Raw genomic sequence first — 27,030 nt, 5'->3', positions numbered from 1 at the left:
GCAACTGAACTCTGAACTATTTACTGTCTTTCATGCAGACGCAGAACCAGATTGTGTACTTTATTCGCCAAGCACTGGTTCCCATCACTCCAGAAAACTTTGAGGCAACTGTGCAGTTTGGGACAGTTCGAGGTTCCTACATCCCAGCCCTGCTTCGCCTCCTCAGTGGTGTCTTTGCCCCTCAGGTCTTTACAAACACAAGCTGGCCTGAGAGCATTCGAAATCATTTTGCTTCTCATCTGCACAGGTTCTTGGCCTGCCTGACAGGTGAGAAGAAAGGCTTGAGTGCCTTGTGCCCCACCAGCAGCAGAGTTAATGAGGCAGGTGGGAGATTCATGCTGAATATTTATGTGGCTTGGCACAGAGTAGGTATTTGGTATGTGTTTGTTGAAGGAATGAAACAGGATACAGAATTTGTCTTCCAATCCAGATACAGTTTTCTGCTGTAGAATGGTTGGCCAGACCTTTTGAAACTTCGGGTTGGAAATTTCAAAGAGTACATGTTGGGTAAGGGGAAATGCAGACAGTGTCAGGGCTGGGGGGAGTGCATATATCATAGGAGAGAGTGTTGAGGGCAAGGATTTTTGACCCTGTATTATGATAATCTTGTACCTCAATGGGGTCTTCCTCTTGCCTTCTGTCATTTTTCCTCTTGATATTGAAAAAGAATCAGTCAGTTACTCCTGCCTGCTCTCCTGAAATACTTTTTGGGCCCCAGATCATCAACCATGATTGGAACTGGGGTGACATAAACTCATTCTTGTCTGTCAAGTTCCATGGTCCTACTCTTTCCTTAGATACTCGGTACAAACTGGAGGGGCACACTGTTCTCTACATCCCTGCAGAGGCCATGATGATGAAGCCCGAAGTGGTGTTTAAGGACAAAGAGCTGGTGCAGCGGCTAGAGAGTGAGTGGCTGGCATTGCCAGTGCATCAGGGATCCTAGGGCAGAGGAGAGAAGGCAGCCCAGGTGGTGAGAAAGGAGTTGGGTTAGCGGGGCTCTGTAGGGGGCACAACTGGGAGCAATGAAAAGAAATGAAGAAATTTTGTGTTCTCCCCTGAAGCTTCTATGATCCACTGGACCCGACAGATAAAGGAGGTGCTCAGTGCCCAGGAGACTGTGGAGACAGGAGAAAATTTAGGTCCTTTGGAGGAGATTGAGTTCTGGCGCAACCGATGCATGGACCTATCTGGCATCAGTACACAGCTGGTGAAGGAGGGAGTGAAACACATTGAGTCTATCCTGCGCCTTGCCAAGTCATCCTACTTGGCACCCTTTATGAAACTGGCTCAACAGATCCAGGTTTGTGAATGGATCAAAAGATGGAGGCTTAGCAGAAAGTGGACAGTGCTTGGGACAATATAGGATGCTGAGATGAGGGAGCCAATGTAATCATCAACAGCAAAGATAGGCCCCCCCAATGTTTGAACTTGAACTGGTGGAAGAGTATAAAACTAGTAGAATGCAAGGAAGTTCCCAAAAAGCTTATAGTTTAGCAGGGAGACAGCTAGTTATGGTAATCAACAAATATACATTAAGTACCCTCTGTGAACCCAACCCCTACAATCCAGCTGAGAAAATAAGACTTACACAAAATAGGATTACTAGATGACATGGGACTAAAGAGGAACCCATGTGGTTTGGCCAAAAGAGTTATAAGATGAACACTTAAAAATTAATTTAGTATGGCAAGCTGATTATGTAGGTTTTGGGACACAGAGGATCAATTTGTAGAATATGGAGAGAAAAGACTTCTCTCCCTAGGTGGAATTTTAAGCTAGGTATTAAGGGAGTTGAGCCACAGCTAATGGAGAAGTCTGAAATCCTGGTTGAGAACAGGGCAGTTAAGGGGATCATGGTGAAAACTATGGGGATAAATGGGAGTCATGTCTGGTTCGTTGATCAACAGCTATTGAGTACTTTGTGCAGAGTGCTGAGTTCAGCTGTAGGAACTAGAGGAATAGACAAAAAACACTGAATTTGGTAACTCTCAGTCTAGTGGGGGAAATGGGACTCACACATGAGAAAAGCCATGAAAATACTTTTGTAGAAACTGGTAAATGAATAAAACTCATTATTGCAAACTCAAGTCCTGAGGGCTGCAGAGACCTGGAATGACTGGTACTAGGTAGGATTGGGTTAATGGGGAATGCTTCCCCTGGAGGCAGATCAGGATGGGGTTCAGATTGATAAAAAGTACTTGCTTTGAACCAGTTCTTTCCAGTGGGTAAGTCTACTTCTGGTTTCTCTTTACTGCCAGGATGGTTCTTGTCAAGCACAGTCAAACCTGACTTTTTTGTCAATCCTGAAGGAACCTTACCAGGAATTAGCCTTCATGCCCCCTAAGGATATCTCTAGTAAGCTTCCCAAGTTGATCAGTCTCATCCGAATCATCTGGGTCAACTCTCCCTACTACAACACTCGGGAGAGACTGACCTCCCTCTTCCGAAAGGTATGTGTCTGCAGAGTAGGACAGAGGGTTTTTACAGCGTGTCTATGTTGACAGGATTCAGACTTTGGAAAGAAGGTAGAATTCTCTTAAGAGAAGATCTGTAGTGAAAAGGCAGTGAAGAGCACCCTTCGGGTCACACAGAGACCAAAGGCTTCTGCCTGCACTGTCAGCATTAGTGATGCTCAGAGTTGGAGTCTGGGCTGCACATTTTGCTTCCAGGTGGAAGTAGCCTAGGCAAGAAGAGGGGCTTTGAGAAGAGGAGCTGATGGAGCACGCAGAGGGAGGCAGGAAGGATAGACTCCCAAGGCTGAGTTTACAGGAAGGGAAGACCCTCTTCTTCTCATTTCCAAAGATGAAAATGGCAGTGGGGGAGAGGAAGGTTTAGGAAGGAAAACCAGCTTTTGAGGAGCAGGACTGGGCACATTTCATTTGGAGTGATGGAGGTGAAGTGTGGGAGGACGCTGAATGCTGGCTAGGAAGGGCAGCTGTGAGGCAGGTTGGGGCAGGGAGGGAGGTGGAACTCAGAGGGGCTGCCCACCAGCAGTGGAGGACCTAGGCAAGATGGGTATCAGGAGTCAAATCAAGAAGTAGGTGGCTGAGATGTGAGGCACATCAGGGAGATTGCATGAAGGGGATGGGTGCAACTGAGGCTGTGAAATGAGACTGTTGGGACCCCTTCTGCAGATGAGCAATGAGATCATCCGCTTATGCTGCCATGCCATCTCCCTGGACCGAATCTTTGAAGGATATGTCAATTCTAGCAAGGAGGACCTACACGGCTGCATTTCCTGTTGTCATGCCTGGAAAGATCATTACTTGCAAGCTGTGCAGATGCATACCCAGTATGATGTGTCTCCTTTGACATTCCGTATATTCCCCCTTGTCATTCCTGTAGAGGGTAGATTCTGACTCCTTTCATGTGCACTTATTTTGTTAAGCCTATGGTTTATATTTTTCTAGACCTGGGAGTTTCTTTGTGGATCCAGATTTGCTCTCTGGATACAAATATTCTAGCCCCAACTCTAGGTTCTCCTCACTCTAATCACCTCTTCTCCCAGAAGTCCTTCCTGGTCTTTTCCTTCTTTCTTGGCTCTAAAGCCTGAAATTCCATCAATGTATGCATAAACCTTCTCCTAGAACTGAGACATTTTGTCTCCTCTCTGGTTCTTCTCACCTTACGCTTCCTCTCTCAGGGTTCAGGAAAACTGCTTCATGGGGTCTCATTTTCTAAGTATCCACCCTGAACACAGAATCCCAGTTCTAGCTTTGCATAGGCAGATTGATATATACTGTTCTTGCTTTTTGATTTGGTCTGTCTTTCTCCTAATACAGGTTCTCCAGTCGGGGCTGGGTCCTAGACCAGACCAGCATATTTGCTCAGGTTGATGCTTTTGTGCAACGCTGCAAGGACCTTATTGAGGTGGGAAGACTATGAGGGTAGGAGAATCAAAGCTGACAGCAGATGCTCCAGAATTCCCATGCAAGAGCTGGGGAGCTAGGGCAGAAGCTCAACATAGAACTTAATCTCTGTGGCTCCTCCTGCATCACTATGTGTCCTACCACCACCCCATCTTTTAGACTTTTGCCTGTTATCACTGCCTTAGTATCTCACATTTCATTCCACAGCAAAAATGCATCCCACTAGCCCCTTGCATCTGCTTGGTCCTTCCTAGGTTTTAGATATTTAAGACTAAATCAAAGAGCCCAGGACTTACAGATTCAGAAAGGAGAGCAGAAATTCTCATGCTGACTTCTTTTCAGGTATGTGACTGTCAGTACCATTTTGCCCGCTGGGAAGATGGCAAGCAAGGTCCCCTTCCTTGCTTCTTTGGTGCCCAGGGGCCTCAGATAACACGGAATTTGCTGGAGATTGAGGACATCTTTCATAAAAATCTGTACACTCTGCGAGCAGTTCGCGGGGGCATCTTGGATGTCAAGAACACCTCTTGGCATGAAGACTACAATCGGTGAGAAAACCATGGCTGACTCTGACATGGCAAGAGTGTAAAAGTAAAGCATGAAGGTGACAACCAGTGAATGAGTGGGCAGGATGGAGCATAAGGAAGGAGGTGTCTCCTGGGATGAAGGGTTCCAGAGTCAGCCTTTCAGGTCTTGAATCCCAGTTTTGCCACATACTAGATATGTGACTGGGCAAATTACTCTACCAGTGAGAGCCTCTGTTCCCTCATCTATGAAATAAGGTTAGTGTCAGAACGTATCTCATTGCCTTGGTTTAAGGAATAAATGGATTAATGCATGTAAAGCACTTAGTCTTTGCCTAGCATGTGGGAAGCTCTTCGTATGTAACACAGGATTCTTACACAGGATGTACTTGGGGGAAGGTGAACACACTCACATTTTAACATGCCTCTCTAATGATGCAGTTTCCGTGCTGGAGTCAAGGACCTGGAGGTGATGACTCAGAACTTGATCACCTCTGCCTTCGAGAAAGTTCGAGATGTAGAGCACGGAGTGCTGCTACTGGATACCTTCCACAGGCTTTCAGCCCGTGAGGTGCCACTGTCCTGTCTGCTTCCTCCACCCCTAGTTCTCTCATGCTTCCCTTCACTTCTTCTTGAGCTTTCCAAACACCATCCTGCCTCCTTTTCTGCTCTTTCCCATGTCCTGAGTTGCCAGTGCCTCTTTTCTTCCCTCTGTTCCTCTGCTTTTCAGATTACTAAAGAGTGTGACTTCCACAGCAGGGTGTAGCTTTCTTCTTGGATGAGTAACTGGAGGAATGCACATCCCTAGGGCATATTGTTGACTTCTCTCTCTTCTTCCTTAGGCAATCAAGCGAACATATGACAAGAAGGCAGTGGATCTCTACATGCTATTTAATACCGAACTGGCCCTTGTGAACCGCGAACTGAACAAGAAATGGCCATATCTGGAGCCCTACAAGGCCCAGTATTCTGGACAGGCACACTGGGTGCGCATTCTACGGCGCCGCATCGACAGAGTCATGAATGTAAGTGCCTGGCCTTTCCTAGTACCTGTCCTCAGTGACATGGTAGAGTTTGCAGGCTGTGCCACATGCTGGGAGGGACCCGACCCAGAGATGCACTAGAGAGTTTTCATGACAAGAGACTAAGTCTGCCCAAGGGAGTGGCAGATGCAGCTTTTCAGTAAGGCAGGCCAGGGCCTTGGATTTGCAGCAGTGGTGAGTCTGGCTGGTAGAGTATGGGTGATTTTAGGCATTTCATATCAAGGTGGAGAGGAAGAATAAGGCCAGCATCTAAGAAGCTGGGCCACCAGAAGAGTAAGTAATACAACTTCAAACTCCAGAGAACTGGACAGTTGAGGCCTTGATTGGGCCTGTTTGGCCTAGAAGAATATGTGCAAAGAAAGAGAAAAAAACACCCAAGTTTTTTGGGAATGTAAGTCTAAAGCTACCTACCTGTTATCATCTAACTGGTCCTGAGAGAGAATAAGGCAGCCCACAGACAACTGGAAACTTCCTAAAAAGTGGTGGGCTAAGACTATGGTAAGGGAGGGCTCATAGTAGTTTACAGTCTTGTACCTGTTAAATCCTTCACCTTGTGTAATTTACTTTCTTTCCCCATTTTTTTCTTGAACTGAATCTCTGCGCTCCTATACATTTTGACTCCTTTTCTCATTGTGCCTTGTTTTCTTCTTCTCACTCTTCTTTTTAGCTCCACCTTCCTTCTAAGGCAATTATTTTCAACTTTTTCATCTCATGGCATACATAAACTACTAAAATTATGCAGCACACACAAAAATATATTTTTTGGCTGATCTGACAAAAAATATGTATAATTTTGATTCATTTACATTGGATGGCTGTTGTCATTTTTTAATTTGACAATCTAAGGGAAAAGAGGTTAGTGCTCCTAAGTGTCAGGTATTGCTTATTTTAGAAATTCTTGAGGCATACCAGTGGTTGAAAAACCAGTGCTCAAGAATCTTTTTTTTTTTTTTTTAAAGATTTTAATTATTTATTTTTAAAGATGGGGGAAGTGAGGGAGAGAAAGAGGGAAAAATCAGTGTGTGGTTGCCTCTTGCAGAGCCTCTTACTGGGGACCTGGCCCCCAACTCAGGCATGTGCCCTGACTGGGAAGAGAACCAGAAACCCTTTTATTCTCAGGCTGGCACTCAATCCACTGAGCCATACCTGCCAGGTGCTCTAAGAATCTTAAAAGCAACAAGAGAAAAGAGTTCATTACCTACAAGGGAGCTCTCATAAGAATGTCAGTTGATTTCTCAACAGAAACTTTGCAGGCCAGAGGGATTGGCAGGAAGTATTCAAAGTGATGAAAAACAAGGACCTATAACCAAGATTACTCTATCCAGAAAAGTTATCATTTAAAATCTAAGGACAGATAAAGAGCTCCCCAGACAAGAAAAAGCTAGAGGAGTTCATCACCACTAAACCAGTATTACATTAAATGTTGAAGGGTCTTTTTTAAGAAGAAGAAAAAAGAAAAAATGTGGACAACAAAATTGCAATAAACACATATTTATCAACAATTGAATTTAAAAAACAAAATAAATGAAGAAGCAGAACAGAAACAGACTCATAGGTATAGAGAACATTTTGATGGTTGCCAGATGGGAAGGGGGCTGAGGGGATGGTGAAAAAGGTGAAGGGGTTAAGAAGTACAAATTGGTTGTTACAGGATAGTTATGGGGATGTAAAGTACAGCACAGGAAATATAGTCAATCATATTCTGATAACCATATATGGTGTCAATAGGTACGAGATTTATTGGGATGAGCACTTAGTAAGTTATATAATGTTTAAGCACAGGGTGTATACCTGAAACTAATATAATACTGTATGCCAACTATAATGGAAAAATAAAAAATAATTAAATGACAAAACCCCTCAGCAGTGTTCTAAAAAAGAAAGAAAGAAAGAAAATCGGTGCTCTAAGTAGTCAAAATTAATCGCCATAGCAAGCCTTACACATATTGTTGGTGAATGTGTATGTATGGTCTCAGGGAGATGGTAACACGGAGGAATGTGGTGTGTGGGCTCCTCTCATTTGTGTTCTTCCTCCTCAGTGTCTTTCTAGTGCTCATTTCTTGCCTCACATTGGGACTGGAGAGGAGAGTGTACATACCTACCAGCAGATGGTTCAGGCCATTGATGAACTGGTTCGGAAAACCTTCCAAGACTGGACATCAACGCTGGACAAGGACTGCATTCGGCGGCTGGATATGCCATTGTTACGAATCAGCCAGGAGAAGGCAGGGATGCTGGACATCAACTTTGACAAGTACAAGACCTACCCCCACTTGATCTCCCTTTATCTAACTCCTTCTACTTATTCTGTCTTTGGATCCATTCTCTTCCCCAACTGTCCCAAGAGTTTAATTCCCATCTTTTGATTTTCTCTCCATTCTCTCTAACTCTCCCTTATACTGTAATATGTTTCCTATCACTTCTTAATTTTAATTTTACAGGTTATCATAAAAAAAAAAAGAACCCTCTCACTAACTTACTAAACCAGTGATGTAGGTGTCCTGCCACTAGATGGCCGTGATGGCTTAGCTAAATCCCCCAACCCATGAGCCATGGTGTGTGTGGGCTTTCCTGAGAACTGATGGGCTGTCAGAATATGCCTTCTCCTATAGCTTTATAACTACAACATTTTCACATTACAATTATTTAAAATTTAATTAATTCACTTATTAGTTATTATGAATATATACTGAGTGAGTGCCTTCCATGTGTAGGAACCAAGATAGGCACAGGAAGTTTATACAATGGTAAAGTCCCTGCCTTCTGTTACTCTGTGAGTGAATACTTGTATCTACTCTTAGAGCGGTGCTTCCTTTCCATATAAGATGCAGAAGGGAAAAATAAAGAAAGAGCTATGTAAGGCATCTGTCTACAGAGATTACAAACCTTCTGGTGACAGTTTTTTCCTGATCGGAAGGAAATAACTTTTTACTTGATTGGTTTTGGCTCCCTCATGTCATCAGCCAGACACTAAAATAAGAGCTGTTTCTCATGCTTCCAGGCTGTTGCTACTAGCATTGGCTTTAACTCATAGAATGTCTTTATTTGTTGGGCAAATGTAGAAGAAGCTTTGCCAGAAAAAGCCTGTGTAGAAATGGAGTCTGGGGGACACAAGAAACTGAGTGTGTCTGTCCTGGGCAGTTGAAGGCAGCCTAACCAGGGAGCTGACAGCTAATGGTTGAGGAAGGAACAAAAGAATCAAGATGCAGAAGCAGGACTGAATGTCAGGCCAGAGGGGTGAGGTGAAGATGTTAGTGAAAAGGACAGAGGTGGTCAAAGCCACACAGATTAGGAAGCAATTGAGAAGCAGGGTGTGAAGATAAGGGCAATAGGTTTGCTGTAAGTCTATGACAAAGCTGGTCTTTGCTGCTAGTGTCCATCTAGTTGGGATAAACTTAAGAGAGAATTTTCCTGTCTGTTGTGGTCATCTCTTCTTGAGGAACACATCAGATATTTATCTAAAATGCCATTTGCACAATCATTATAGTAGAGTACAACAAGACAACTTTGGGCCAAATATTTATGGCCTAGGTTTAGCTGAAACCCAAATAATGGCTACACACTTCCTCCAGAGAGAAGAGGTGCTCCTATTTTTTGGCAGTTGTTTTCTGGAGAGGTCTGTTACAAGCTGCTTTACATTTTTGTGGTTTTAAAATAAAACTGCCTCAATCCAGTAAATAATATATGGGGAAAAAACATGATTAAAGGGAAGGATTTTGAAAAGTCTGGGCTTATCAGACCAATAAAGAAATTCAAGATAGTTTCAGCTTTTCCAAAACCTATTAACACTCTGAGGAGTTGCAGATAACTTTATCAATTTACTCTTTTGTGTTCAATATCTAGATAAAATCTTGAAATAAGCATGCTTTCAAATGTCCTGGTTATCCTCAGAATTACCTGACTATCCCTGAGTTGTGGGAGCCTTCCAGTCCCTAATAGCACCTATTTTATCTCACAAAGGGTTTATTATCCCACCATATACCCAAATATTTGAACTCTGAAGTCAAAATTGGGTTTAACTATATTTTATGGCCAGACCAGCTTTACTGATTGCACTTATCACGAACATATTCCAGCTGTTGCCTATACCCTGGCTGAAAAGAGCTGTGTTATCACTATGTCACGTAGCAGATTCCTCTGGAGTGGAATTTCCCCAGAACAGGATGGGGGACACTGACATCTGTTTGTTTTTTAGTGTCTAGGGCTTCTACTTTCTCCTTTTCCCCCAATCGTATAGTGCTTTCTCCATTGGGTCAGTTTATTCTGGGCTGTCAGCACTAAACTGAGCCAGCTTCACTTTCCTGCCTCTATTGCCTGGCCACTCATGTGAGGATAAATTATAAAATATTTTATTTTATTAAAAATTTTTATTCCCACCAAAAGACATTTTTTTTTCATTGCTTTGAGAGAAAGAGAGAGAGAAACAACAATGTTAGAGAAAAACATCAATTTGGTTGCCCTCACATACAAACCCTGACCAGGGATTGAACCTGCAACCTGGGTATGTGCCCTGATTGGGAATCGAACTTGTGACCCTTCGGTCTAGGGAACAATGCTCCAACCAACTGAGCTACACCAGCCAGGGCATAAAATATTTTACAAAAATAATTTCCCAGGTTGGTTTATTTTTATAAAGAATATTTGTCAATAAAACAAAATTTGCACTCCAGAAAATTATTGACAAAATTCTGGCAAAAACTGAACATCGCTGTGAAAAAAGTTTCACATAGGGTTTTCACCTTAACATCAGGAAGGTATTATCTAAATTCATCCTGTTGACTGACAAGTTAAAATTTGATAATTTGCTTTAAAGTTACTTTGAAAATCTTGTCAAGGTGAGAAAATGAAGAAACATTTTGGTACAATGTTGGATAATATATATGGCCAAGTAGGCTTGCCATGATATTTAGGAAGACAAATCCAAGGCCTCCATTTTGGAGAGCATAGGAAAATATGTTTATGCTTAGAGAAATGTTCCCATGTATATTCACACTCATCTATCCTCCCAGTGTAGTTATAGCATAATTTTTAGTTAAATCAATATTCATCATTTATCTTAATATGACTGTTAGTATTGTTTACTGCTGAACCAAGAAACATTCTGTCATTGCAATGCTTTCCTTGCTTGTACAATGTTTTTCCTTTTTGGAATTAATAATTACCTCACTATTTTTGTTAGCACACTGTTCACTATCATTAGTTCTTCCAGACAAACCATAAAAATAATGTGAATATTTTTCCTCACTATGTTACTTTTAAGGTATGATATTCGTTTCTTAGAGCTATTTCCCCTGGAGCTTACTATCCTCCTGATACACAGGTGTCATCCTGGGACTTCCCTGAGCCTCTTGTTTGACTTCCTATTTCCTTTGTCTCCTTCTTTCTTAGTTTACACCCTTATTTTGGAGTGCATCCGGTAGTAGCTTTCTGCAAACACAGTGCATAGGAGGTAAATTTTTTGAGTTCTTGCATGAGTGACAAAATTGTTTTCTGTGTTCCACTTGTTGGACCACTGGCTGGCTTTGGAGTTCTAGGTTGAAAGTAATTTTTTGTTTGCTTGTTTTGGCCTTTCTCTTTTAGTTTGGAGCCTTTCTTTACATGTCTGGTAATTCCCTGTTCATTGTTTTTGTTGTTGTTATTGTTCATTGGTATTTGAGAGAGGCTTGTTTGCTTTGTCATATTTAGACAGTTTCAAAAATAGCACAAACTTTAGTGGAGATTGTCAAGGTTTGAAAAACAGCATTTCTTGTCCCACAGTCCCTTAAAGGACATACCACAAATAAATTAGCACTTGAAATAGTGTACTTCATTGGAAGTTTACTCTTCAATAAAGATAAAAATATAATCCTTTGTAAAACATGAAATGTGATATTATTTTCTATATTGTTAATTCAGTACTTTCCTGTAGAACAGACACAAAATATTCTAGAATATTTACCTCAATATCCTCTAGAAATAACATTTCAGTAGTAATCAGAATACAAAGTTTCATAAGAGCCTTTTCACATTGTGGGACCTTTTATCTTGTGATTAAAAAGTGAAATTTCATTTAAAGAAAATAAAAGAGACCACACAGATTTTAAAAAATCAAATAATTGGTTCCAGCCAAGATAGATGTGTAGGAAGAAATGCTTTGCTTCCTTGCACAACCAAAAGAAGGATAACAACCAATTAAAGAAAAAAATAAGCAAACCAGAAGTGCCAGAAAATCAAACTGCATAGAATGCCAACAACCAAGGAGTTAAAGAAACATTCATCCAGTCCAGTAGGAGGGGTGAGACTGGCAGCTGAGCAGAGAGGATGTGCTGCAAGGTGGTGGGTGAGGTGGGGCTGGCTGAACAGGAACTAAAGACTCAAAACCTCTGTCTGTAAAATACTGTGGGGCTTGCTACAGTGGGAGAAACTCCCAGTCTCACAGGAGAATTTGTTGGAAGGTGGGGCTAGAGCAGAGTGAGCGAGTGGCATTGTTCCCTCTAAGACCGCTCCCTCACAGATAGCACCACAATGCAGCCACGTGGGTTGCCCCACCCTGGTGAATAACTAAAGCTCTGCCCCCTTACAACATAACAGGTGTGCTGAGACAAAGAAATATGGTCCAAATGAAAGAACAGATCAAAATCCCAGAAAAAGAGCTAAGCAATGAGGAGATAGACAACATATCTGATACAGAGTTCAAAACACTGGTAATCAGGATGCTTACAGAACTGATTGAGCTCAGTCACAAAATGAAGGAAGTAATGAAGGCTACACAAAATAAAATAACCCAAAATATACAGGGAACCAACAGAGAAGAAAAGGAAACCAGGACTCAAATCAACAATAATTTGGAATAAAAGGAAGAAATAAACATCCATCTAGAACAGAATGAAGAAACAAGAATTCAGAAAAACAAGGAGAGGCTTAGAAACCTATGGGGCAACTTTAGACACTACAACATCCGAATCATGGGGGTGCCAGAAAGAGAAGAATGAGACCAAGAAATTGAAAACTTATTTGAACAAACAATGAAGGAAAACTGCCCCAATCTGGTGAAGGAAATAGACTTCCAGGAAGTCCAGGTAGCTCAGAGAGTCCCCAAGAAGTTGGACCCAAGGAAGCACACACCAAGGCACATCATAATTAAGTTATCTAAGATTAAAGTTAAAGAGAGAATCTTAAAAGCAGCAAGAGGAAAGGAGAGAGTTACTTACACAGGAGTTCCCATGAGATTATTAGCTGATTTCTCAAAAGAAATCTTATAGGCAAGAAAGGGCTGGAAAGAAGTATTCAAAGTCATAAAAGGCAAGGACCTACATCCAAGATTACTTTATCCAGCAAAGCTATCATTTAGAATGGGAGGGCACACAAAGTGCTTCCCAGATAAGGTCAAGTTAAAGGAGTTTATCATCACCAAGCCATTATAATATGAAATGTTAAAGGGACTTATCTAAGAAAAAGAAGATGATCAAAAATATGAATAGGAAAATGACAACAAACTCACAACTACCAATAATTGAACCTAAAAACAAAACAAAAGCAAACTAACAAACAACTAGAACAGGAACAGAATCGCAGAAATGGAGATCATCTGGAGTGTTATCAGTGGGGAGGGGGAGGGAGTGAGTGGGTGGGGAAGGTACAGGGAATAAGAAGCATAATTGGTAGCCATAAAATAGATGGGGGCAGGTTAAGAATACTATTGGAAACAGAGGAGCCAAAGAACTTATATGTACAACCCTTGGACATGCACTAAGGTGTTGGGGGAGGGAATGGTGGAGGATGAGGGTTGGTGCAGGGCAGAGGAGGGATAAAGGGGAGACAAAAATTGGGACAACTGTAATAGCATAACCAATAAAATATACTTTAAAAATCAAATACTTTTTATTCAAGATTTTTTATTTTAAAAATATTTAAAATGCAAAAGGTTAAAGACAAAGAGCAGCAAGAGAAAAGCAGATAGGTACTTACAAGGGAGTTCTCATAAGACTGTCAGCTGATTTCTCCAAAGAAACTTTGCAGGAAAAAGGGATTGGCAAGAAATATACAAAATGTTGAAAAGCAAGGACCTACAACCAAGATAACTCTACCCAGCAAAGCTATCATTTAGGTTTGAAGGGCAGATAAAGAGCTCCTCACACAATAAAATGCTAAAGGAGTTCATCACCACCAAATCAGTATTACATTAAATGTTAAAGGGTCTTTTTAAAGAAAAAGATGGGGAAAAGGTTTAAAAACTATGAACAATAATATGGCAATAAATACATATCTATCGAGAAATGCATCTTTTTTTTTTTAAAGATGTTATTCATTTATTTTTAGAGAGGGAAGGGAGGGAGAAAGAGAGAGAGAAACATCAATGTGCGGTTGCTGGGGGCCATGGCCTGCAACCCAGGCATGTACCCTGACTGGGAATCGAACCTGCAACACTTTGGTTCACAGCCCATGCTCAATCCACTGAGCTACGCCAGCCAGGAGAAATGAATCTTTAAAAAAACCCCAAATAAATAAAGAAGCAGAACAGAAGCAGACTCATAGATACAGAAAACATTTTGAAGGTTGCCAGATGGGAGGGAGATTAGAAGATTGGGTCAAAAGGTGAAGGTATTAAGAAGTACAAATTTGTTGTTAAAGAATAGTTATGGGGATGTAAAGTACAGCATAGGGAATGTAGTTAATTATATTCTAGTAACTAAGTATGGTGTCAGATGGGTATGAGATTTATCAGGATGATCACTTGGTAATTTATATAATGTCTAATCACTGGGGCGTATACCTAAACTAATATAATGCTGCATGTCAACTGTAATTTAAAAAAATAAAAAATAATTAAAAAATATAAATTATTTTAAAATATTGTTTACAAGATTTTATTTACTTATTTTTAGAGAGAGGGGAAGGGAGAGAGAAAAGAGAGAGAAACATCAATGTGTGGTTGCCTCTTGCACACACCCCACTGGGGACCTGGCCTGCAACCTAGGCATGTGCCCTGACTGGGAATTGAACCAGCCCTTTGGTTCGAAGGCTGGTGCTCAATCTACAGAGCTACACCAGCCAGGGCTATTTTAAAATATTTTTAATTGTCTGAAAAAAAAATTCCTGGTATTTTGTGATTTTTTTCTTTATGTTTTAAATTTATTTTAAAAATGTATTTATTTTTTAGAGAGAAGGAAAAGGAAGAAGAGAGGGAGAGAAAGATCAATATGAGAGAGAAACATTGATTGTTTGCCTCTCATGTGCACCATGCTTGGAGACTGAACCCACAGCCTGCTCATGTGCCCTGACAGGGAATTGAACTGGTGACATTTTGCTCTGTGGCACGATGTCCAAACAAGGCATACAAGTTAGGGATCTTCTTTACATTTAGATCTTTGATCCATTTGTAATTTATTTTCGTGTAAGGAGAGAGGTACAACTTTTTTCTTTTTTTTTAATTCCCAGATAGCTAGCCAGTTGACCCAATCTCATTTACTGAACTGCTATTTTTATAATATAACAAATTCCCAAGTATAATTTGTGTCTATTTTGGGATTCACTATTCTGTTCTGGTATGTTTTTCTGTTCATGTGCAGGGACTAAACTGTTTTAATTATTGTCTTCATTACTTTCCTTTTTCAGAGTTTTCTTGAGTATTTTAAATACATATTTCCCATAAGAACTTTATAATTGATTTGCTTAGTTCCAAAAATAGTCCCATTTTTATTTTTTATAAGAGAAAGGATTGGGTTAAATTTATAGGTTAACTTAAGAAGAATGAACATCTTTAAAATTTGAGTGTTTCTATCCAAGAATAGTGTATTTTTCTTTCATTTATTTAAGTCTTGTTTTTTAATCCATGTCATTTTTTCCATTTATGTTAATCCATGAACAAGAAGTGTTATGATCTATAATGTTATAATATACAAATGTTACATATAACATTTGTAAATGTTGTAACATATAAACATTTATTATTAATTTGTTAATTTTTGTTATTTTATTTTTATTGTTTTAATTATCATGGGGCTCTTTTCCTTTATGATAATGTTTAACTGGTTACAGTTTTTATATTGGAAAACTTTGATATCAATAAGTTAATTTTGTACCCAGTCACTTTTACAAATAATTTATTGTTTAAATAGCTTTTTCCTTTAAAAAACATTTCTTGTTATGAAACATATAGCGTACACACAGAGAAGAACCTAAAACCTACACATTCAGCCTAACAAATAGGTACAAAATAAATACCCTTGCAACTATCACCCAGGTCAAGGAAAGAACATTGCCAGTACTCCAGAAGCCCCCACTTATAATTATTTTTCAGTTGAATTAGTTGTTCAGGGGATTTTATATAAAAGCACACTCATTGGCCTCTCTTGAAAAATCACAAAGTAGTCACATTGGACTGGCATTTCCATATGGCAACAGATGCTTTAAGCTCTTTAGCTCAACTTTAGGCCAAATGTCGGTTACTATTTATCATCACAGTTGAACTGCACTTGCCTTGGAGACATCAAAATTTCTGAACTTTGCTTTTGTCTGTTAAAACCAAAGGAATTGGTAGTCAGTTGGATGTTGGAAAGTGAGGCTGAGGGAGGACACAGAGTTCTGGTTTAGGCAGCCGATGGTGCTGTTCCCTGAGACAAGAATTCCAAGTTTACAGAGCAGATGGTGAATTTGTTTGTGGACACAGTGAGAGTGATGCACCTGTGAGACAATACGGAGCAATACCTACTGGAAAGTTAGGCATAGAAGTCTAGGGCTCAAGAAGGGGAGTGAGGGGAGTTAGAAGAAGATAAAGGGAGGATAAATGGTGATGGAAGGAGATGAGTTGGAATGGTAAACAATACAGTATACAGTATACTCCATTTCTTTTCCTACAATATTGTAGGAATTGTAGGATTATAAAAAAACAAATAAAGAAGTCTAGAGCACAGGTTAGCCATGTAGTTTTGGGAGTCATCAGCTTACAGAAGGCAGCTGAAGCCATGGCAGTGGATGAGATCATTCAGGGAGAATGTGTTGGATGTGAAGAAACTGCAGGAGCCCTTATTTAAGGAACTATGTTTCCCGGGGAAAGTGGTTTTTTTACTGAGTCTCCAGTGCCTGACTCAATGTGATTTCCAAGTGACATTGGACAGAGAAGCATAATTCTACTGAAGGGCAGGGCAGACAAGAGGAGAACTGTGGTCTATGAGCCAGGAAACAAGTGTCCAAGGAAGGCGTGGAGCAGTCCATCATAATGTTAAGGCCTGCAGAGAGATCAAGGGGGATAGGGCCTGAGGAGGTCCGCGATGTTTAACTACAAGAAGTCCTGTGGAGCCCTGGTTGGTGTGGCTCAGTGGATTGAGCACCGGTTTGTGAACCAAAGCTTGCCAGTTTGATTCCCAGTCAGGGTACATGCCTGGGTTGTGGGCCAGGTCCCCAGATGGGGGTGTGTGAGAAGCAACCACACATTGATGTTTCTCTTCTTCTCTTTCTCCTTCCCTTCCCCTCTGTCTAAAATAAATAAATAAATAAAATCTTTTTTAAAAAAGAAGTAAAAAAAAGGTCTTGTGGAAACTTGATGAGAACAGTTTTAGAGGTGAAGTGGGGGTGGCTCTCAGAGGGCTGAGGAGTGGGAGGAAAAGAAATGGAGTTCTTGAGAATGATTCTTTTCAGAAGGTAGGCTGTAGGGACTTCCAGCCAAGATGGAGGCATAGGTAGACACACTGTGCCTCCTTACACAACCAAAATAAGGACAACAACAATTTAGAAACAAAATAACAACCAGAAATGACAGAAAATTGAACTGTATGGACGTCCGACAACCAAGGAGTTAAAATAGACCAGTAGGAGGGGCAGAGTCAGGCAGCCTGGTGGAGAGGGGTTGCGGCAAAAAAAGCAGTGGCTGGTGGGCACAAAAGACAGCAGTGGGCGGACCCAGCAAGGCAGCAATTTTGGAGTGGGGCGTGGCATGCAAGGTGGCTGGCAGACCGGGCAGTCCCACATTTGCGCGCAGATAAGCCAGGCAAAACTGGGGAGAGAGACACAATGCACAACCCAGGGCTCCAGCACCAGGAAATAAAGCCTCAAAATGCTGATTGAAAACACCTGTGGGTGTTGATGTGCAGAGAGAGACTCCCAGCCTCACAGGAGAGTTCGTTGGAGAGACCCACAGGGTTGCAGGACATACACAAACCCATCCACATGGTAATCAGCACCAGAAGGGCCCAGTTTGCTTGGGGGAAGGGGCAGAAGGGACTGAAATTCGACAGAGAGTGGAACAAGTGCCATTGTTCCCTCTCTGACCCCTGCCCCACATACAGCGTCACAACACAGAGACATGGGTTGTCCTGCCCTGGTGAACGCCTAAGGTTCCACCCCTCACTACATAACAGACGCATCAAGACAAAAAAAAAAATAATGGCTCAAATGAAGATCAGATCAAAGCTCCAGAACAAATACAACTAAGCAACGAAGAGATAGCCAAACTATCAGATGCATAGTTCAAAGCACTGGTAATCAGGATGCTCACAGAATTGGTTGAGTTTGGTTGCAAATTAGACAAAAAAAATGAAGGCTATGCTAAGTGAAACGAACGAAAATGCACAGGGAACCAATAGTGATGGGAAGAAAACTGGGACTCAAATCAATGGAGTGGACCACAAGGAAGAAAGAAACAACCCATCAGAAAATAAGGAAGAAACAATAATCCCCCCTCCAAAAAAAAATGAGGAGAGGCTCAGGAATCTCCAGGACATCTTTAAATGTTCCAACATCTGAATTATAGGGATACCAGAAGGGGAAGAGGAAGAGCAACAAGTGGAAAACTTATTTGAACAAATAATAGAGGAGAACTTCCCCAATCTGGCAAAGGAAATAGACTTCCAGGAGGTCCAGGAAGCTCAGAGAGTCCCAAAGAAGTTGGACCCAAGGAGGAACACACCAAGCACATCATAATTACATTAGCCAAGATGAAAATGAAGGAGAGAATCCTAGAAGCAGCAAGAGATAAGGAGACAGTTACCTACAAAGGAGTTCCCATCAGACTGTCAGCTGATTTCTCAAAAGAGACCTTGCAGGCAAGAAGGGGCTGGAAAGAAGTATTTCAAGTCATGAAAGGCAAGGACCTCCATCCAAGATTGCTCTATCCAGCAAAACTTTCATTTAGAGTGGAAGAGCAGATAAAGTGCTTCTCAGATAAGGTCAAGTTAAAGGAGTTCATCATCACCAAGCCCTTATTTTATGAAATGTTAAAGGGACTTATCTAAGAAAAAGAAGATAAAAAACATGTATAGTAAAATAACAGCAAGCTCACAATTATTAACAACCACACCTAAAACAAAAACAAAAACAATCTAAGCAAACAACTAGAACAGGAACAGAAGCACAGAAATGGAGATCACATGGAGAGTTAGTAACGGGGGAGTGGGAGGTGGAGAGAGGGGGAAAAGGTACAGAGAATAAGTAGCATAGATGGTAGGTAGAAAATAGACAGGGGGAGGGCAAGAATAGTATGGGAAATGTAGAAGCTAAAGAACTTATGACACATGGACATGAACTAAAGGGGAATGTGGGTGGGAGAGGGTGTGCAGGGTGGAGGAGAATGAAGGGGGAAAATGGGATGACTGTAATAGCATAATCAATAAAATATATATATATTTTTAAGATTTTATTTATTTATAGAGAGGGAAGCGATATATATATATATATATATATATATATATATATATATATATATATATATAGAGAGAGAGAGAGAGAGAGAGAGAGAGAGAGAGAGATCAATGTGCGGTTGCTGGGGGTTCTGGCCTGCAACCCAGGAATGTACCCTGGCTGGGAATCGAACCTGGGACACTTTGGTTCCCAGCCCGCGCTCAATCCACTGAGCTACGCCAGCCAGGCCAATAAAATATATTTAAAAAAGAAGAAGAAGAAGAAGAAGAAGGTAGGCTGTAAAGGGGAGCACAGAGTATGGCTTCTGTAGCCAGGATATGGAGTGGAGGAAAGGCTGGTTTTATTGTTGTTATTTTTCATAAGATTATAAAACTTGGCCTTACTTAAATGTTGATGGGAAGGAGCCTAGTAGGCTGAGGGTATAGGAGAGCTGGAGAAGATGGCAACTGAGAAAGGAGGAAACCTTGTCAGAACACAGAGCCCAGGAAGAAGGGTCGACTGGGTGTGAGGAGGTCCTCTTCTGTCATAAATGAGAGAAATCATAGGCTTAATTTCTATAGCAGGAAGTATATGGGGTTCTCACCTGATATCTGTTGTATTTCTGTGATGTAGGAGGTGAGGCTTTCTGCAGAAGTGGGGAGAGGGAGGCCAGATTTGAGAAAGTAGTCAGGGTTTGCAGTCACTGTGAGAACAGGAGGGAGAGCAGGTTGGGAAAATCCCAGGATGCAGCCTGGAGAGCTCAGCTGGGGTGGAAGACCTTGAATGCCCAGTGCACTAATTTGTGTGGTCATGTGATTTTGTCTAGCCTTGCTGGGCCACCTTCACATGGGCAAAGTGGGGCACGACAGTGGATGTAGCCAGGATTGGGGTGTTGCCAGGTGGCTTAGACTAAGGAATGAGACCTCTTTCACATGCCCCAACAGAGAAAGAACCCGCAACCCAGGCATGTGCCCTGACTGGGAACTGAACCAATGATCTTTCGGTTTTCGGGATTATGCTCCAACCCACTGAGCCACACCCTGCAGGACATCTGTTATCATTTTTAACCTCCCAGAGCTCTTTGGTGTTTCCTTTTATAGCATCTTGCTTTTGTTTCACAAATGTTCTTTTGTTTCTTTCCTCTCTCTGAGGATGCTAGCAGGCAGTTTTGTTTGGTTTACTTATTTTTGGAATGGGCAGCCTTCTTTGTTCCCCTCTAGATGTTGTCTTCTGTTTGTTTGGGTGCTCACCTTCTGTACCAGGAAAGACAGGGACCACTGTTTTGAGATCCTTGGCTGTCTGTCCATGTTTAAGGAAAGGGAGCTGGAAGGCTGATTGGAAGCCCTGCTGAGCAGATGGTGGGGCTTCTCAGCTGGGAGCTTCACAAAAGTGGGCTGTTTTCTGGGAACTCCTGAGGTCATTATCCTTGACACTTTTCCTCTTAGGCTTGTCAGAGGCCACAGAGAACAGTCTTTCAAACTGCATTCTGGAGGGTGTAGGTCCAGCTGCCAGAGTGCTGATTTCTGGGTAGGAAAATAAGGCTGGAGGTCTTAGCATTTAGTGTGCACCTGAGCACTTAATGCCTGCTTCTCTCAGTACAATCAATACCTCTCCTTCAGCTGGACCTGGGGCCCACAGTCCAAACACCCTGTTTCTGTATTGCCTTTTCATACCAGAAGCCTGTAGTCTTTGTTGAGGTGAATCGCGCACTTGCTTAACTGTACAGAGTTGGGGAGCAGACATGGGGAGAGCTGCTTCCTAAATTTTCACCTGGTTTTCCTGTTTTAGCCCTACCTTCACCTGCTTCCTTGATACTTAAAGCCACCAGCCCCTGGGCCTTTAGAGAGTCCTACAGCATGAATGGGGTGGCTTCTTAGCTGTGTCTGTCACCAGCTTAGGATTCCAATTCTGTTCCTTATCCATCTGCTTTTCAGCTTCCCAGTTATTCTGTTGTTTCCTTGTATTTGTGGGATCTGCATTAAGGAACAAAAACCACTTTACTGTTGGGGTTAGTGGTTTGAGGAGAGGAGCAAAAACCAATGTGTCCAGTCAGCCTTCTTACCTAGAGATTCCCCTTCATTTCCCTCCCTCCCTCCCTCCCTCCCTCCCTCCCTCCCTCCCTCCCTCCCTCTCTCCCTCCCTTCCTTCCTTTCTTTCTTTCTCTCTAGTGGAGGGGAAGGGAGGGGAGGGAGAAATGGAGAGAAACATCAACGTGGTTGCCTCTCAAACACCCCCTAACAGGGAGCTGTCCTGCAACCCAGGAATGTGCCCTGATTGGGAATCAACCAGGCAACCCTTTGGTTCACAGGTTGGTGTTCAATCCATTGAGCTACACCAGCCAGGGCTCCCCTTCATTCCTTATCTTTAAATAAGACTTATCTCAGTGCTGCCTAGCCCTGCACCCTCTCCATCTGTTGTTGGTTCTGCTTATGCCCTTGAGCAATGCCCTCAGTTGCTTTGCTTTTCTTTCTCCCCAAGGTCCCTGCTGATTCTCTTTGTGGAGATTGACTACTGGGAGCGGCTGCTGTTTGAGATACCCCATTATGTGGTGAATGTAGCTGAACGTGCAGAGGACCTGCGAATTCTTCGTGAAAATCTGCTTCTTGTTGCCCGAGACTACAATAAGTAGGGCTCCAGTCCACATGGCAGCCCTTCTGTATGCTACTTTATCCCCTGTCTTTATCTTATCTGCTCCATGGGGTTGTCCTTTTCCTATAGTGTCTATGTTTTATGTTTTACACTTGTTTTACACTTTCTCTTAATGCCCTTACTACTCATTTCTGGAGTGAGGCTTTGTCCTGGATTGTGTTCCTTTTTCAGCCCAATTAAAGTCCAAGGGAGCAGATCCAGCAGTCTTTTTTTGAGTGTCTAGAACTGAACTATCATTATGGTAGCACTAGCAGCATGTAGCTATTACTATTTTACTTAATTAATTGAAATCAAATCAAATTTAAGAATTCAGCTACTCATGTGCATAGGCTACATTTCCAATCCTCCATAGCCTATCATATTAGCACAGCTTGTAGAACATTTCTTTCATTGTAGGATGTTTTATTGGAAAGCACTAGTCTAGAATTGTGAACTTTCTGATTTTTGCACCAGGTTTCCTGGTGTGGAGGAGAGGTCTTCAGAGCTTGTCCCCATCAGCTACCTGTCTGCTCTTACATACACACAGGATTATTGCCATGCTGTCCCCAGATGAGCAGGCCCTGTTCAAAGAGCGTATCCGATACCTGGATAAGAAGATCCAACCTGGACTCAAGAAACTGCATTGGGCCTTAAAGGGGGCCAGTGCCTTCTTCATCACAGAGTGCCGCATACATGCCAGCAAGGTAGGCCATGGTCATCAGGCTCTAAAAGCTGAACAAAAGGCTGGTGCATGGGAAATTAATACCTGAGTTATAGACAGTAGTGGAGAGACTAGGAAGTAATGGGAAAGGAATTAAGTGTGCTTGGGGAAGGACCTTTTTTTTGTCAGCAACTGTAGTGTAGGTAGAGGATAGGTAGGAAGATCAAATTAGGCCCAGAGGGTCTCTTCCCAAGCTGAATCCTCACCCCATGGTGGCGGGGGGTGGGGGTCTGAGTCCAGGTACAGGCAATTGTGAATGAGTTCAAGGCATCCACTCTGACCATTGGCTGGCGTGCCCAAGAGATATCAGAGACACTGTTGGTACGCATTAGCGGCAAACGAGTATACAGGGACCTGGAATTTGAGGAGGACCAAAGAGAGCATCGAGCAACTGTGCAGCAGAAGTTGCTGAGCCTGCACCAGGATGTGGTAGCCATCATGACCAACTCTTATGAAGTCTTCAAGAATGACGGCCCTGAGGTAGGGCTCCTGTGGCCAGGGCTTTGTGGTTGGGGAAGCCCCCAGCCCTCCAGTCCCATCAGATAGCTCTCTTAATTTTTTTTTTAATTCCCTCAGTGTGTGCTTCTGAAACACCCTGCTCTATTATTGGATTTGCCCAACCTTCAGTCTTTCACACCTTCTTCCTTCAGGACCCAGAGTCCTGTCTTTCTATTTAACCAGCCTGTTCCCATCCCTGTTGGCTGGACCTGCCCTGTCTTCCCTGATGGTTCTCTTTCCCTTCCCTCTTCCTACCAGATTCAGCAGCAGTGGATGCTGTACATGATTCGGTTGGACCGCATAATGGAGGATGCCCTGCGTCTGAATGTGAAGTGGTCACTGTTGGAACTGTCTAAAGCTATCAACGGGGATGGAAAGACCACTCCAAACCCACTCTTCCGAGTCCTTGTAACTTTGCAGAATGACATGCAGGGAGGTGTAGCACAGGTGGGGATCACTTTGCTGCTGACACCTGAAAACTATTCATACTTTATTTGCTAGTCTCCCTCAATCCTTAAACTTGACTCTTAGCCTTGACTTTATCCTGGTTCTGAGTTGCTCAACCTTACTGGTGCTTAGGTCTATCTCCTAAGGCTCTCTCCACTGTGTTCCCACAGGTGGAATTCTCACCCACTCTGCAGACTCTGGCAAGTGTGGTCAATGACATTGGCAACCACCTTTTTTCCACCATCTCTGTCTTCCGCCACCTCCCAGAAATTCTCTCCAAGCGCAAGTTTCATCGTGACCCCATCCATACAATTGTGGGTGAGTAGGCAATGCAGAGGGCATCTGGTGCAGGGGTATCAGAGGGTTAGGAGTGAACAGAGCTAGGAAGAGAGACCAGGGCTGTTTTCAGACACACTGGGCCAGCCATTTCCAATATGGGTAAAAAATGCAGGTCAAGGGGCTGGACTGGAGAAGGGGGCAAAGGCAGGAATGAAGGTCAAAATTAGGTAACTGATGCTCAAAGGATTTGGGATTTGGGGTAGGAGATTAAGAAGGACAAGTCTGAGAGTGGGGCTGGCATATAACATGTCCAGATACCAACAGGTGATATATCTGAATCCCACAGATTACATTCATACTTTACTTTTACTTTTTGCCTCCTCCTTTATTTTTGAATGCTCATGTTTGAGTCTTATTTCTTAGGGGAAGTGGTATTGGAATAGGGGATCTGGGGGCAGTGGCCAGTGGCCAGGCTGGAGCTTGAGTTGAAGTGATAGTTAATGAGAAGCATTTTGCTGGGTTCTGAAGAGCGAGATGAGGACATCAAGAAGATCCAGGCCCAGATCAGCAGCGGTATGACCAGTAATGCAAGCCTGCTGCAGAACTACCTCAAAACTTGGGATATGTATCGGGAGATCTGGGAGATCAACAAGGACTCTTTTATTCGTCGTTATCAGCGCCTCAACCCCCCTGTCTCTTCTTTTGATGCCGACATTGCCCGGTAAGGAGGACAGGTGGATGTGCAGATCTGTCTCTAAGAGGTCTAGAATCTCAGGAGGCATTCCAGGTCTAGAGACTCAGGAAGGAAGGTTGGGGGTAAGGAGAGGTACAGAAAGTGTGTCCTCAAATAGAGGAAAAGAGCAGGACCCTAGGGCATTGGACCTTTGTTTCTCGGCCATTGAGGTCTGATAAGAGCTGGACAAGATTTAGGGAGAAAGCTGTTTTGGTGAGGGGTACCCACAGGGTTTTATTGGAAAGGAAGAAATGCTTAGGATATAAAGGATGAGAGAAGTGAACACTTTTAATTTTAAGAAGGTAGATTGGAATTAAATTTAAAAAGATGCTCAAGTTCTGAAGGCAGGGAAAGAGCTCCCATCTCTTTGTCCTCTGGTCATTCATTCATTTGTTAAATAAACACCATTGTCCTATGGGTCCATGAGGAATCAAAAGAAGAAATGAACAAGTGTTTTTCTCCTGAGGGCAATAGTGTAGTAGGGAAGATGGAAGAGCAGTGGTGGGGCACCTTGAGAATGGCTGAAACCCCAGCTCTACCACTTCCTAGCTGTGTAATTTTAGACAAGTTATCTAGATTCTCTGGGCCTCAGTCTCTTGTGAAACAGATATGACACCACCTCCCTTATAAGGTTGCGAGATTATTAAATATATGTAAAAGCACTTTGTAAACTCTAAAGCACTGCCCTAATATACTTATTATTGCAGAAGCTTCAAATGTAAAAATGCTATGACTAAGGTTTATAAGGTACCAGGGCAGTTTAATGGAAGGAGAGAGAATTTTCAGCCAGGGGCATTAGGAAAGGCTTTGTGAAGGGAGTGACATTGGGGCTGGGCTTTATGGAATAGGTAGGATTTCAAGAGGCAGGGACGGGCAGTGGGATGGCATTCCAGGTAGAGAAAATAGCGTAAGCAAAGGCATAAAGATGGGAGCACATAAGCATGATCACCAAATAGTGAGTAGTCTGGAACATAGGTATAGGAAAGGGAGGATGCAAAGGGATTTATATACAACAAGCAACTTCATTCTCTCAACAGCCTCGTGATGTAGGGTTGATTATTATCATGTTACAGATGAGGAAACTGAGGCTTCCAACAGTTAAATAATCTGCCTTAAGTCACAGAGCTAGTGAACAGGAGTGGGAACTCAACCCTGGTCTATGTAACTCTAAAGCCTTGAATGCCAGACCAAGGAGTCTGACAGTTATCCTGTAGACAGTGGTTGGGAAAATGACATGATCACAGCTGTATGCCTGAGAGGTTCTGAAATGAGAGATACCTTGGAGTAGAAGAATACTTTAGAGCTGCTGCACAGGTCTGGGTGGTAAGGAATGAGAACTTGAACTAGCATCAGGGCAGTGGTCATACCTGCAAAGAAAAAACATCTTAGCAGGAATATGGGCCTTTCAGCTACACCGAGGTTGCTAATAACGTGCAGAAGGAGGAGACAGTCCTCAATATCCAGTTTGTGTTGCTGGACTGCTCGAATCTCAAGTTCTCACTGGTGCAGCACTGCAATGAGTGGCAGAACAAGTTCACGACTCTGCTCAAGGAGATGGCAGCCCGGCGCCTCCTGGAGCTGCACACCTACCTGAAGGAGAATTCGGAGAAGTATGGGCATGGGCTCTAGGCACAGGCGTGGGGAGAGCAGGCCCTGTCCCATCTACTTACCTGTGCTCTCTTTACTTGACTTTAGAATAAGCCATCCTCCGCAGACACTGGAGGAACTGGGGATCAGTTTGCAACTCATGGATACCCTGCAGCATGACTTGCCCAACCTGGAGACCCAGATTCCTCCCATCCATGAACAATTCACCATTCTTGAGAAGTACGAGGTGTCAGTTCAGGACAGTGTGAGTTCCAGTGGTGTTTGGTCCACCCAAAGTGAGCCCATGCTAGCAGCAGGTTGTGCGGGAAGCTAATTTCCCAGGTAGAAGACCCCAGTGCTGTCAAGAGGGAGAGCAGAGAAGTGAGGCAGGGAGAAGGCTCAAGGTTCAAAAGCCTCTGAGAGCCAAAGCTAACTCAAATGATATTTCCGGTTAGTTTATGAATTTCTTGTAGGTCCAGCAATTCACTGCTTGGTTTCTTTGGGCCTCTTTGCATGTAGAAGTTGGCCACACATTCTGCTCTGGAGGATCAGAGTTTTGGTGAGAAGGACAGAACTTCTGCTCATGAGTCACATCCCCATATGATGTCCCCAGGTACTGGAGATGCTGGACAGTCTCAATGGAGAGTGGGTCCTCTTCCAACAAACTCTGTTGGACAGTGAACAGATGCTGAAGAAATACAAGGAGAAATTCAAGACAAGCCTCATTCACTCAGCTGATGATTTCAAGAAGAAAGCACATCATCTTCTGGAAGAATTTGATGCCAAAGGTACTCTTTTTCGCAACCTCTCACTCTTCTTTACCACTGTTTTGACTCACTCTTTCACAGCCTACAGTCTAGGGAGGTACAAACAAGGATGAGAGGAGGAAGGACTGCACCGGGGCAGACAAGGAGCAGGGGCACTTCTGTCAGAAACCCAACTGTTGCCTCTGACTTTTGGTCAAAAGGCAGCAGCCCAGCTCTCATTTCCAGTTTTCTCATACCCACCTCCTGAGTTCCACCTGTTCTTGATTCTCAAGCCACGTTTAGTCATTTTGAGATTACTGATCATTCTTTCAGTGCACTTTCTCTTATTTTCTTTTCCT

General features: G+C 42.8%; 1 protein-coding gene across 2 annotated transcripts in view; it reads left to right on the top strand.

Annotated features, from left to right (window-relative positions):
• DNAH2 (dynein axonemal heavy chain 2) overlaps positions 1–27,030 on the top strand; it is a 101,088-nt gene that overhangs the window by 16,567 nt on the left and 57,491 nt on the right. For both annotated transcript variants that reach the window (XM_036033052.1, XM_036033053.1), the window contains exons 5-23: positions 39–267; positions 798–908; positions 1,065–1,303; positions 2,262–2,453; positions 3,138–3,295; positions 3,786–3,873; positions 4,215–4,420; positions 4,838–4,967; positions 5,239–5,421; positions 7,479–7,693; positions 21,511–21,657; positions 22,208–22,364; positions 22,622–22,861; positions 23,138–23,326; positions 23,497–23,644; positions 24,134–24,326; positions 25,748–25,948; positions 26,034–26,190; positions 26,539–26,713. In XM_036033052.1, the coding sequence (XP_035888945.1) occupies positions 39–267; positions 798–908; positions 1,065–1,303; positions 2,262–2,453; positions 3,138–3,295; positions 3,786–3,873; positions 4,215–4,420; positions 4,838–4,967; positions 5,239–5,421; positions 7,479–7,693; positions 21,511–21,657; positions 22,208–22,364; positions 22,622–22,861; positions 23,138–23,326; positions 23,497–23,644; positions 24,134–24,326; positions 25,748–25,948; positions 26,034–26,190; positions 26,539–26,713 (3,358 nt within the window). The remainder of the gene's footprint in view (positions 1–38; positions 268–797; positions 909–1,064; positions 1,304–2,261; positions 2,454–3,137; positions 3,296–3,785; positions 3,874–4,214; positions 4,421–4,837; positions 4,968–5,238; positions 5,422–7,478; positions 7,694–21,510; positions 21,658–22,207; positions 22,365–22,621; positions 22,862–23,137; positions 23,327–23,496; positions 23,645–24,133; positions 24,327–25,747; positions 25,949–26,033; positions 26,191–26,538; positions 26,714–27,030) is intronic.

This window comes from Phyllostomus discolor, chromosome 8, assembly GCF_004126475.2.
Source record: "Phyllostomus discolor isolate MPI-MPIP mPhyDis1 chromosome 8, mPhyDis1.pri.v3, whole genome shotgun sequence".
Lineage (NCBI taxonomy): Eukaryota > Metazoa > Chordata > Mammalia > Chiroptera > Phyllostomidae > Phyllostomus > Phyllostomus discolor.
Note: the sequence above shows the minus strand (reverse complement) of the source record. Positions and strands in the feature narration are given on the sequence as shown.